Here is a 12,754-nt window from a genome sequence, read left to right as displayed (position 1 = left end):
TGGTGGCCTTCCCGCATGCTTCCTGGGCAGGAGAGGGCATCCCACGGATAGGGAACCTGCCTTCCTGTGCCAGGGACTGCCCTGAGCGGCTTCCCTCCCTGTCCTGGCAGGTGTGTGGCTCTGATGGTGTGACCTACACCAACGAGTGTGAGCTGAAGAAGACACGGTGTGAAAAACGCCAGGATCTCTATGTCACTAGCCAAGGAGCCTGCCGCGGTGAGTCCCCCGAAGGCAGCCAGCCCCGCAGGCTGACACAAGCTCTGTGCGCTGGTCTCCAGCCTGGTGCAGTAGCACTTGCCCTTTCTCTGGGGCTAAGCAAGGAAGTGCTCACTAAGGACACAGCAGTGTCTGTGTTGGTTTGCTGATCCCCGCTGCATCATTCCTGTTTCATGCCCTGTGCTTTCCCTGGCCAAGGGTAGGACCTCACCTCATCACCTGTTCCCAGCATCTCTGCAAAGACCATGTGGTTTTGCAGGAATGCTGCTAGTTGCTCGATCCATACATTGGCAATGCTGCCCTGCGGCAGCCTGCGTGCCAAAGATAACCTGTACTTCTCTGCCTTCCTCTGCAGCCCTTGCCACAACCCCGCCACCTCTCCTGGTTGTGCACTGCAGCCAGACCATCTATGGATGCTGCCCAGACAACATGACCTTGGCACTCGGAGTGGGTGCAGCTGGATGCCCAAGTGAGTGAATATTGTTCTCCCACCTGGGGGGGCATGAAGGACCTTCAAGGATGGCTGGAAGGCAGGAGAGATCAGATGGAGGGGGGACTTGGGATCCCATCCCAGGGGAAACAAAGGAAGGTGGACCCTCCCCATTCCTTAGCTAACTAGTGACCTCCCAGGCTCAAAAAGCCTCTGTTTATCCTCAGCTCCAGGGTCACAGCATGCACACACGGAGATGTGCATGCATGCTTCGCCTTCTGCATCTACTAGCGATGCTCTCGTCCTTTCAAAAGCCCTGAGTCAACTTCCAGGTCTAAGTCCCTCTGAAATGCAGGAAGGCAGGATGGTGGCTTAGAACTTGTCTGGTGCTGAGTCCGTGCTGGACGCCCCAGAAAGTGCCCCTAGGGCCAGACCGTGCCCTCTGTGCCTTCAACCCATTGCTAGAGGCTTAGGGCACTTCACTGGCCTGAGTGACAAAAATATTGCTTGTGTCCTTGCACTGCAGGCTGAGGTGGAACAGAGCTTTCGGGTTCACCTAGGGACTTTCTGCAGGCCACCCCAGGACCAGTGACTAGTGGGTGACTGCACTGTGCAGGAAGTTGAGCTGGAAGATGTTTCATTAATATTTATTAAATAATTATCGGAGTCAGCACTTTAGCAGAAGGCACATTTTGAAAGGCATTAGCAAACTCTTAACAGCTGAGGCTGTGACTGCCTGTTAGGGAAACACATTACCCTGTGGAGACACGATTCACGCCGTGCCTGGGCCTGGCTAATGCCTGCTTGATGAGGATGTAGTGCTGTTTAATGTGCCGTATGATTTAAAAAGCAGCAGCATTCGGAGAATGTCCAGAGATCTCCTGGCAGGGGGTGCGCAGGGCGGGCTGCAGGCCGAGGTGGGCGCTGGAAGAGCAGACGCGTGGCGGTGTGGTCTGTGCTGGCCAAGAGGGGCCAGCGGAGCAGGGAGGAGCCGGTCAGAGTGACGCTAGGGAGGACACAAGCATTTCGCTTTCAGCACTGCCCTGCCAGTGGTGGTTGGTGGTGATGTTCCTCCGTGTCTCTGATGGAAATCCTGTCCCCTGCCCTCCAATCCATGGACACAGCTTCCCAACTGACTGGGATTCAGTATCCCACCAGTTTCTGTCCCACCTGTGTCCCTGTGTTGGTAGCAAGCATAGATCAGGAGGTAATTACCACTTAACCAGCAGCTTGAAGCCCCTAGGGCAGATTTATCCATTGCTGCCTGTTCTGGACATGCCGTTTCCCTGCCTCTGGCAGTCTGGGGATGTGTGCATGCACCCTACTCGCTGCTCCCGAGGTCTCCCTTTCTCTCCAGCTCTGCCCCATGTCCCCTTTCTACTGCTCCCTGTGGATAAAAGGAGCGTCTCTCTGTCTATCTTTGGATCATTTCCCTCCATCAAGTTCCTAATTAATGAATTAATAATAAACTTCTAATAGCTTCCTCCCCCTTTGATGTTAATGAGAGAGGAGTTCTTGATGACAGCAAAGCAAGCGGGTTAATCCCTGAAGGTTTAGTTCCCCCTTGTAGCTGGGGCAGAGGAGAAGTGTTGAGAGCAGCTGGTGAAACCTCCTCCTGCCCAGCATGAGACCACGTTCCTGCCCCGGCTGAGCAGCTCAGCGGCTCAGCAGTCGGTCCCTCCGCCCTGATGCAGCCCCCAGCATGCAGGACTCAGCCTCATGCTCGCGTCGGGTCGGGTCCCTCCGCCCTGATGCAGCCCCCAGCATCCCCCTGCCTCCTCGGCCAGGACTCAGCCTCATGCTCTCTCTCTCTCTGGCTCGCAGGCACCTGCCAGTGCAACCCCTACGGCTCCTACGGGGGAGCCTGCGACCCCACAACAGGGCAGTGCTCCTGCAAGCCAGGCGTGGGGGGCCTGAAGTGCGACCGCTGCGAGCCCGGCTTCTGGAACTTCCGCGGCATCGTCACCGACAGCAAGAGCGGCTGCACGCGTGAGTGTGGGCAGGGCTGGGCCAGTGCCCCTCGTCCCGTGCAACTCTCCGCTGGCACGGCTCCATGGCCTGCTCCGCGGGGCTCAAGGCGCGGCAGGGTATCATGCTATTTAAAACAATGAGCCCTAATGTTGGTCCTACTGTAAGTCACCTCCAGCGGCTGTTTTTGCGGAGCTTGATGGCTTGCTCCGTGCAAGAGAGACAGGGTGGCCTGAAGCATTGCACAGGTGCTGTTGCTCCCCCATAGTGCAGCTTGGCTAGGAGATGGTGTCTCCTTCCATGGGCGTGCTCCCTGACCAGATGTTCTGCCGGGCTGCTTGAGCCCAGCGTGAATGAGCCCTGGTGTCCCTATATGTGCCTGGGGGGGGGGGGGGGGGGGGCTGGGGTTCCAAAGCCAACAGGGCGGGGCGGGGGGGGCGGGGGGCGGGTATGGGATCACAGGACCGCGGGGATCACAAGCCATAGGACCGCGGTCAGAGGGTAGCGGGTGGAGGCAGGTTTCTGCAGCTGGTGTGGGGTCAGTAAGTACAAGGTAGCAGTCAGCATTATGGTCCTCCCCTGGACCCTTCTCCTCGCTCTTCTCTTGGATTGCTGGGGGACCTGAATGAGTCTGCTGTTGACTCCACAAATCCACCAGCCAAACAGTGTCTTTTTTCCCTTCTTGCTCAGCCTGTAACTGCGACCCGGTGGGCTCAGTGCGCGATGACTGTGAGCAGATGACTGGACTGTGTTCCTGCAAGACTGGTATCACCGGCATGAAATGCAACCAGTGCCCCAATGGCAGCAAGCTGGGCATGACCGGCTGTGAGAAAGGTGAGGGAGCCACGTACCAGAGGGGTTGTGTGGGGCACCGAGAAATGGATGCCTGGGTACTGCTGTGGGGCAACAGATAAGGCCCGTGAAAGAAATGCATCCCTCCCACCTTGTGTGCCTGTGCTTCGGGGGAAAGGGGCCCTGGCCTCCATTCTTGGCTGGGTTCCTGTTATCTGTGCACTCATGCACAGCACGAGGGACTGTTTCTCTGTTTGGTGATAGTCTGTCTTGTCCACCGATCTGAACTGCTCTGGCGAGTCCCTGAGAGAGCTAAGACCCACTGGGAGGAGAGAGGGATTTTGATTCAGCATAGCCTGTTTCTGTATCATTGGTACGTGCTTTGTTGGTCATCTCTTCCCCCTTCTCTCCCTGCCCCAGACCCGTCAGCCCCAAAATCCTGTGAGGAAATGAGCTGCGAGTTTGGGGCTTCGTGCGTGGAAGTCAACGGCTTTGCCCACTGCGAGTGCCCATCCCCGCTCTGCTCGGAGGCCAACATGACCAAGGTTTGGGGGAGAGGCAGCCGTGGGGGGCTGAGCAGCGTGCGTGGGGACGTGTGGCTAGCTCAGCTGCGTCGGGCTGGTGCAGGCAGCCCACAAGAAGCAGGCGGGCAAGTTCAGTCACTGTCTTCGATGCGTGGGGAAGGGTGACATGCGAGTCATAGATGTCTCCCAGTGGAGCCGGGTGCTCTGTGCCCCATCTGGCACCTCTCAGCTGCTCTGCTCCTGGGTTTCCGCAGCCTGCCCTCGGGTCCCTTTGTGCAGACCGTTGCCTCTTTGCCTCAGAGGAACCCCTGCAAAGCCTCTGCTCCCAGCATTTAGAGACCGGTTTATTTTGCCCAGGGCTTGGAGGAGGACAGAGGTGCAGCTCACATTTCCCCTCTGCTTCCCAGGTGTGTGGCTCTGATGGTGTCACTTACGGGGACCAGTGCCAGCTGAAGACCATTGCCTGCCGGCAGGGACAGGTCATCACAGTGAAGCATGTGGGGCAGTGCCACGGTGAGTGTCTGCGACTCTCGGTCCTGGGGCAGTGCCAGCTCTCTGGCCTGATGCTGGACCCGGGTCTGGCTGCCTCCCTCTGCGGTTCCTCACTGTGCCGTGACTCTTCATGGCACAGCAGATGCACTGCCCTGGGCCAGTGCCTGGGGGTTTGCAACATGCTTCCCGGTGTCACGGCCAGCCTTTCCCAGACCTGCTCCTCCTTACCTACCCTGTCTTGCTGCTCCTTTCAGAGTCCATCAGTCACACAAGCCACACCTCACCACCCACGCCGCTGCCCATGCTGCCTCTGGACAAGTTAATCCTTCCTCCGCCACTGCGGCTGACCACCCGGGCTCCAGATCCCACCGAGCTGGCTACCAGCTCCCTGCTGTGGGAAGCCAGGCCTACTGAAAGAGGTCACCCTACAACAAGGCGCACCACGACTGCCAGACCAGCCACTACACCGTGGATGACCCACGGGGTGTATAAAACTACCGTCCGCCCTCTCTCCACCGTGCCAGTGGTCCTGGCCACCACCCAGCCTGCCTATGTTGAATCAGGCAGTGCAGAAGGCAGTGGAGACCAAGAGATGGGCATCAGTGGAGACCAGGAATCTAGTGGGGCAGGCTCTGCCGGTGAGTGTGCGCTTCTTAGGCTTGGCAGGTCGGTTGTGGGCTAAACCATACCTTGTCTCTCACGACAAAAAGAAGCTGTGTCTCAGCCTTATTCTCTAACACAGAGGTTAGGTCTTACCTCCTGCTGGTGAATGCTCCTCTTAATGCCCTGCAGGGGAAGAGGAGGTAGAGGAAAGCCAGGTAACTTCCACCCCAGCCATCGAGAGGGCGACGTGTTACAACACCCCACTGGGATGCTGCTCTGATGGCAAGACTGCAGCTGCTGATGCGGAAGGCAGCAACTGTCCGGGTGAGTTTGTCCTCGAGGCTGGGCTCTGGGCTCCCTTTCAGTGGTCAGGAGTCAGACTGAGCTCTTGCAGGGTGCAGGAGAGGGAGAGATACCACTGAGAGCTGCCCGGCGGGGAGAGCAGCATGGTGCTGTGCTTGCCCGGCTGGCAATGAGCACGGTTCCTGTGTCCGGTCTGGGGACTGGCATGTCCCTTGGGGGGTGTTCATGGGGACGTGCTGAGCCCTGGTAGCTGGCAGATGTTGTGCCCACCTGCCGCAGCCCCCAGCAGCCAGCCCTAGTGCTTGGGTGGGTGCTGCTGTTCACGTGGGGAGCCGGGGCACTCTGCAGTTTTCTTCGCTTAGGTGACCACTTTCTTCCTTGACTGCTACAGCCTTAAAACTTTGACCAGTGTTTTGCCCAGGCTTCTGCAGAGCTCACGACTGGCACTAGGGGCGATGAGGGAATTGCTTGGATTCCCGTTTTATCTGTGTCGATGGCTGTAAAGGGAGCTGGGCTGACCAGGACCAATTCTGTGCCAGGGCAGGCGGGGAGAGCGGCTGTAGCCCCAGTCTCCCTGCTGGGCTTCCTGGGGAGTGTGAGCTCTCTTGACACGCTGTGGTTCCCAGGGGTGCGCAACTGCTTTCATGGGGTCTCTCTTGCCTACTTACAGTCCCTTTCACGCCGTCCATGTTGAGGAAACGCAGAGCCGCCTGTGCTCGGTCAGAGTATTGGTCCCTATACATACATCCTCGTTGCCCTAAAAATTGCTGCTCTGGGGCCGCCTCCCAGATGTTTCCTCACTGCTCACTGAGGTCCTTCTTAACTGTCCCTGTTCCTTGGGGTTTCCAGCAGGACATCCCCTTTTCCTCTGGACACCGCGTTCCCCTTTTAACCCACGAAAGGACAGCTGCTGGGAACCTCCCGTATGGTTACCCACAGTGGGGATCTTTCTATAGCTGCCTTTGCGCTCCCACAGCTCCCCTGGAAGGGAACCACACCTTGGGTTCCTGTTGCAGTTTCGGTCTGGTTTTGCAAGGCTGGCCACAGCCTGTTAGCTGGCAGGGTGTCTACTTCCCTCTCCCAGCACAGGTCTTCTCCTTGTCCAGGGTCCACATTTCGCCCTCCTCTGCCCCCTGTTTGCATGCACGTGTCTGATCCTGCCGTATTGACTATGTGCTGCTCTGGCTAACGTCTTTCTCTTGTTACTCAGCCGGTGCAGGGGGGCTGCTATCCGGGCCGGAGCTCAGAGGAAACCGTATGGTAAAAGCTGCCATCTCCAGCCTGGTCTTTGCCATCTGCTCCAGCACCCTCTGATACTAATCCTCCATGGCGCTCTCCCAGACCCATCCAGACTAACCCCAACACTGGCACTACCCGCACACTGCCATCACCCTTTCCCCCCAGGGACTTGAACACTCCTTGCGGCTGTCAGCCACACGCCTGTCCCCTGCCCACAAGCCGACTAAAGGCGTTTGTCTTGTTTACCCTCCTTCCCATAGCTACCAAAGTCTTCCAGGGAGTCCTCATCTTGGAGGAGGTGGAAGGCCAGGAGCTGTTCTACACACCTGAGATGGCTGACCCCAAGTCAGAGCTCTTTGGGGAGACGGCCAGGAGCATTGAGAGTGCGGTGAGTCCTTTGCACTTTGTGTAGGGTCTAGGTAGGGCTTTTCTGGCCTCGGCAAAAGAAGACCCTGCCCACTGTGGTGTACAGATGACTAAACCCCAAATGTCCACTTCCAGAAACACAGTCCTCCCCTTCTCAAGCAAGCAGGTGTTCTCCGAGCTGCTGCTAATAAGCAGGCTTGTCCGTTCAAGTGGCTGGGCTCACACGGGGAGCCAGCCTGTGGCACGCTTGCCGGCTTGCGTCCGCTTGGCCTCCGAGCTGCCAGCGCTCTGCAGGAAGGCTGCCTGCCCTGCTGCGCTTCATTCCAGCCACCCCGCTGAAGCAGGGACCAAGCGCTGCCTGCTTCCTGAGCACTGCTCCCCGGGGTGCGTGTTACGGTACCCTGTGCCAACACCACCCTGTGTTACTGCAGATGCTCTGTTATCCCGACCACGGGAACCGCTGTGGGTTTCCTCCCGCTTTGCCTTCTCGTTCGCGATGGCTTCTGGGGAGGCCGTGGCCTATCGTTGCTGTCTGTCAAATGGGAGCACGGAGACCTATCTGCAAAATGTGTTGAGTGCCTTGGAGGAGTGTTGCTCCGTGTTGGTTTGTTGGTTTGGGGTTTTTTTTTGTGATGGGCTTAACCTACAAAAGTTGGGAGTGAACACGGCTCATCGCCAGGGCCAGCGCTTTTATGGGGTGGGCACTTAAGAGCGTAAGGAGACGATGCACCAGTTCTGTCTAAGAGGTACCCTCTGTGAATTTGTCTGATCTCTTTTTGATCTACGTGTGTTGTTAGCCTCTACCACATGCTGTGTCAGTGGGTTCCATCCTTTGTTATGTGCTGGGTCAAAAATTAGCCTTTTTCAGCTTGATCTTGGTGGTGGGGCTGTTTAGACGGGAGGTTCTGCCTTAACGCCCTGGGTTTCCTAAAGTGTCCTTATCTCCATGAAAAGCCCTTAGACAAAAACGTGTCCAAAACCCCTTTGCCCCTCCAGTTCAGCTACACGACTTGGGAAGCTGCTTGTGTAAATCCAGTCTCCCACCTTTAAGGAGAACCCCCCTGCATTGCCAGCTCTTGGCGTAGGCGGACTTTGCGTGGCAGTGTGTACATATGGGTATGCCAAGGAAGCGCTGGGTGGGGTAGCAACATTATACTGTAGCCTGCAGTGTGGCACAGCAAATACAAAGCATCTTTTCAAGGAGATTAACATATTTCGAGCTGGTTCCAAGCTGCACTTAGAAGTTGGCAAGCCTTCAGTACAGTCATATAAGCAGATGTGTGCCTGGCATATGGACCATATGGTTCATGCAGTTCTGTATCACAATAGCAATATTTCCCAATACAACAGTGGCTTCTATCTGAGGATGCGAACATGCACGCAAAAGCTTCATTCACTGGTTCATCCACTCGCCCCCCCCCCGTGAGAAGGCAAGAGATTTTGCTGATTTCTGTTTTCCCAGGGCTGGGGGAGACGAAGGCATGGCACAGGCCCTCTGTCCCAGAGGCCATCTGTGGCTGGGCCGAGAGTTCCTTGCCATGGCCCTGTGCTGTAGAGACCTATTGTCCCTGTGCAACCTACCTGCCAACACCCATGGATGTGATGTGCTCCTTTACCCCTCTGAGATCACTATGCCCAAATTGATAGGGGGAGGGTATACCATGGGACCATCAGTCAGTTAATTACTTTCTTCTGTCTTTGCCTTGAAGCCGAGGGAAGGAAGCGGTGACCTCTGGCTGTGACGACTGCCAGTCCAACACGAGGCTGGGCAGATAGCTAGCAGGGGTGTTAAAGCCCTGGCTTGCTGCAAGCCTTGGACTGTCACCGTCTCCTTCATGTGACTACAGACAAATCCCGCAATGTCTGAGAGCCAAGTTTTAAAAGGCAGTCAGGTACTTAAAGATGCAGAATGGTGCCTTATGGGATTTTCCAAAGTGCCTAAGCAGGTTTACACAGCTTTAGAAGAGATCAGTGAGACTTAGATGCCACACAATAGAAAATCCCTATATAAACTCCAAGGTGTCTCTGGTCTGGCTCTGTTCTGCTCTTCTCCACGGGTACGATGGGGATAGCTGACTTTCCCCACAGTATTTCTGGACCCTGTGCTTACCTTTGACTGCAGGCCATAAAGAATAGGGACCATCTGAAATTATCACCCTACACAAGGGAGCCCTGTTCTCTGCATGTGTCAGTGGGATGTCTTGCAAAGGTTTGGATGCAAACCCCTGTGGGTTGAAACTCAGGAGACTTGCTGAGACTCAAGATCTTTTACTGAAAGGACCTATGCCCTAGGATCTCCCCATTACTCAGTTTGTTTATCTTTCCTCCTTCACCTCCGACCAACTAGCTGGATGAGCTTTTCCGCAATTCTGACGTTAAGAAGGATTTCAAGAGCATCCGTGTCCGAGACCTGGGGCAGAGCAGCGCTGTCCGTGTCATTGTGGAGTCCCACTTTGACCCAGGTAAGAGCCTTCCGGGTGCTGATTCACTGTGGCATCAGCATCTGCCTGAGGAGGGAGCAGGCACTCCCGGTGGGGCTGCCAGCCTGAGAAACACGCGTGCAGCAAGGACCATGAAAGAACCTCATTAAAACTTGCCAGGGCTATGTCTTCTGTTCAGCAAAATCAACAGATGCTGTGAGAAGAGCTAGGAGGAGGTGGACGCTAAGCTGGTGCCTGGAAGGCTGGAAGCATTTTCATAGGGAAAGGAATGATTCGGATGCGTTGTGGGGGGAGGTCATGAGAGGGAAACTGCTAGGTGGGCCTGCATCTTCACTCTTGCCTTTCTCCTTTCTCCTCCTGGCTACGATCAGCCACTTCCTACACGGCAGCTGATGTCCAAGGGGCCCTGCTGAAGCAGATCAAAGCTTCCAAGAAGACGACCATCCTGGTGAAGAAGCCCCAGCAGGAGCATGTCAAATTCATGGACTTTGGTGAGCCCCCTCTCTCTGCGGTCAGTCCCCCTCTCTTGGTTTAGGCTTTCAAACGGGCCGGCTGTTCTGCTCTTGCCAGGGCCTTTCATCTGTAGCAGTAACCTGTCAAATGCTTGTCCAGACAGTGCCCTCCAGAGCCAGGGCTCAGAGGTTAGTCCATGTGCCTGGACTTGTTCTCAACTCAGGAAGGCTATAAGGGGGGTAAAATTGCTCCCCTCTTCCACAGCACGTGGCAAGCAGCAGTGCTGCGCTGTGGCGATGTGACACTGCCCACAGTCCTGGAAAGCGAGCCCTTACTGGTACTGCCGAGGGGGTGGCCAGCCCAGCCCACGCGATCTTGTGGTGATAAACCTGAAACACTGATTTTTCCAGGAAAGAAAAGCGCATGGCCACACCTGCACCGGGCACGCAGCCCTACCTGGGAGCGTGTCTACCCCCACGCCAGGGTGGGAGGACAGGCAGCACTGCGGTGCTGCGGAGGAGGGCCCTGTGCAGACACACACCCTGTGCAGGCAGCTGCCAGACTCGTAAGCCGGGCCATGGAGCAGGAGCCCTGGGGCCCAGAGAGCAGAGAGGAGACGGCTCTTGGGCGTGTGGTAGCACGGGAGAACCGTCCGTCCGAGCCCCTCTGCTGCCATCTCACCCCAAAAGCCCGAGTGGCTTTCCCTGCCCCCAGAGAGGGTTGCAAAGCACCAGCCTCTACCTGCATTTTCCTGTGTTTCAGACTGGATCCCCAGGCTCTTCACCACCACTGTGACCACAACCACGGCCACCACCATGGCACCCGCCACCACCCGGAGGTACACCACGGCCGCTGCTGCTACCACCGGCCACATCCTGCGCCCAGACGCCGCGGGCCGACCCAGCACCAAGACAGCAGGAGCTGTGAGCACCAGGAGACCCACCTCCACCCTCCCTGCCACGACCCGGCGGAAGCCCACGCGCCAGCCCTCCACCACGAAGAAACCCTCGCGGCCCTGTGACTCTAACCCCTGTCTGCACGGTGGCACCTGCGAGGACGATGGGAAGGAGTTCACCTGCAGCTGCCCAGCAGGCAAAGGGGGAGCCGTCTGTGAGAAACGTACGTGTCTCTGACCTGTCGCGGCCGCGACGCTGCTGGGCGCTGGTAGTGGAGCTCACAGCCCTAGGAGAGCGAGGGCCAAAAGCAGGGACAGCACAGTCAGGGGAACCACATCTCTTGGAGCTTTGAGTTCCGCCTAGAGGCTCCAGCCGAGGAAGCTGGGAGGACACAACTGGGAAAGCGTTGCTCTGCAGTTGCCCTTTTTCTTACCTGTTCTCCCTAAGCGTGTGCTGTTAGGCACAACCAGGGCTGAAGGGCTGGGCTTCACGCGGCGTGGCCCTTCCTGTGTCCGTCCATACAACCAGGGCTGAAGGGCTGGGCTTCACGCAGCGTGTCCGTCCATGCTCCAGCAGACTGCGTTGACTGCATGGCGATGGAGAGATGTGGGGGCACACGCAAACCCAGCCCCATAGCTTGCGCTGGCACTACACGCACACGAGGCAGGAGGCACTGCAGGGGCCAATTTAACTGGCTTTCTTAACTCTGCCAAGAACAGGTTGTAGATACACTGTGCATTGTAAGAGGCAAGCACGGCAAGGCTGCAGGGTAAGAAGGTGCCAGGAGCAATTTCTTCCTGGCTCCACTTCTGATATACCAGTGCCCCAAAGCATGGGGATTGTGAGCTTCTGCTTTTTTATCTCAGCTTGTGGCATTGTTGCTCACAGCTCCTGCAGCTAGTGACTGCTAGTTAGTGTAACAGAGAGGTGGGTACTAACTGTCCTCTCAAACACCAGGAGATGTGTGCTGATAATTCAGGCTCTATTCCCCGACGCTCAGAGCTGCTTAGCAAACAGCTGCAGACTGGCAGCGTGCTTAACCAGGGCTGCTGTTATTTACTGTGAGCTCCCAATGGCAATTTGGCATCATGCCGGGGGCTCTGGGTGGTTGTGAGTGCTTATTCCCGAAAAGCTTTGTACCTAAACCTATATGCTGGAGCGCTCAAAGCTGCTACTGGATGTGGGTGTCCAGTCCTGTTAATTTTAATAGGGCTTGGCCTTCCAGATGCCTTGGAAAATCTCAGCTGCAATAAATAAAAGCCTGGGGTGATGAATGTAGATCCGTCACGTGGGATTCTTAGAGGACAGATAAAAATTACCTACGGAGCAGGGAAGCTGAGTTACGAGGAACTGTGTGTGCAGCAGAGCTCAGCTGAGGGCACAGGGGATGTGATAGCTGGGCATGGAAAGGACCGACAGCACTGGTCCTTAACGGGGAGAAGTTGATCGGGACACCACTGAAGCTAAGTACTGGGGGAGCAATACCACAGATCTCTAAAGCTTGGGAGCAATCTTTGGGGGGCATGCCATCACGAGGGGAGTTGGTTGCTACCAGTACGAGTGTCTGGGAGGTGGCGATGGGATAACTGCACAGGAGCATGAGCCCAGAGGAGAGAGTGAGCTTCTTTCTGCCATTTCACAAGAGCCCTCTTTGCTTGTACAGGTAGGAAAGTGTTCACAGGCTCATGTCAGGCCTTTATCTGCTCTCTGTCCTCCTGTTCCCTCCTCTACTTCATCCCCTCTTCCTTTCTCTATTCCCCCCGACCCGGCTCTTGCAGCTATCAGGTACTTCATCCCCAGCTTTGGTGGCAAGTCCTACCTGGCCTTCAAGATGATGAAGGCATACCACACCGTGCGCATCGCCATGGAGTTCAGGACTGTGGAGCTCAGCGGGCTGCTGCTCTACAACGGGCAGAACCGCGGCAAAGACTTCATTTCCCTGGCGCTGGTTGGCGGCTTCGTGGAGCTCAGGTGGGTGCCCTTCCCCTCAGCCCTGTGCGGTGTGGAGGAAGCGGAGCAGCCGCGCCTGCC

General features: G+C 56.7%; 1 protein-coding gene across 1 annotated transcript in view; it reads left to right on the top strand.

Moving 5' to 3' along the window:
* AGRN (agrin) overlaps positions 1 to 12,754 on the top strand; it is a 121,671-nt gene that overhangs the window by 94,162 nt on the left and 14,755 nt on the right. The window contains exons 12-24 of the mRNA XM_009274196.2: positions 111 to 216; positions 572 to 685; positions 2,471 to 2,635; positions 3,305 to 3,448; positions 3,827 to 3,951; positions 4,338 to 4,443; positions 4,677 to 5,060; positions 5,215 to 5,349; positions 6,828 to 6,955; positions 9,281 to 9,395; positions 9,746 to 9,865; positions 10,590 to 10,946; positions 12,502 to 12,751. Coding sequence (XP_009272471.1) covers positions 111 to 216; positions 572 to 685; positions 2,471 to 2,635; positions 3,305 to 3,448; positions 3,827 to 3,951; positions 4,338 to 4,443; positions 4,677 to 5,060; positions 5,215 to 5,349; positions 6,828 to 6,955; positions 9,281 to 9,395; positions 9,746 to 9,865; positions 10,590 to 10,946; positions 12,502 to 12,751 — 2,249 coding nt within the window. The remainder of the gene's footprint in view (positions 1 to 110; positions 217 to 571; positions 686 to 2,470; positions 2,636 to 3,304; positions 3,449 to 3,826; positions 3,952 to 4,337; positions 4,444 to 4,676; positions 5,061 to 5,214; positions 5,350 to 6,827; positions 6,956 to 9,280; positions 9,396 to 9,745; positions 9,866 to 10,589; positions 10,947 to 12,501; positions 12,752 to 12,754) is intronic.

This window comes from Aptenodytes forsteri, unplaced genomic scaffold (assembly GCF_000699145.1).
Source record: "Aptenodytes forsteri isolate BGI_AS27 unplaced genomic scaffold, ASM69914v1 Scaffold16, whole genome shotgun sequence".
Classification (NCBI taxonomy): domain Eukaryota; kingdom Metazoa; phylum Chordata; class Aves; order Sphenisciformes; family Spheniscidae; genus Aptenodytes; species Aptenodytes forsteri.
The sequence above is the reverse complement of the archived record's forward strand: the minus strand, read 5'-3'. Positions and strand labels throughout refer to the sequence as shown.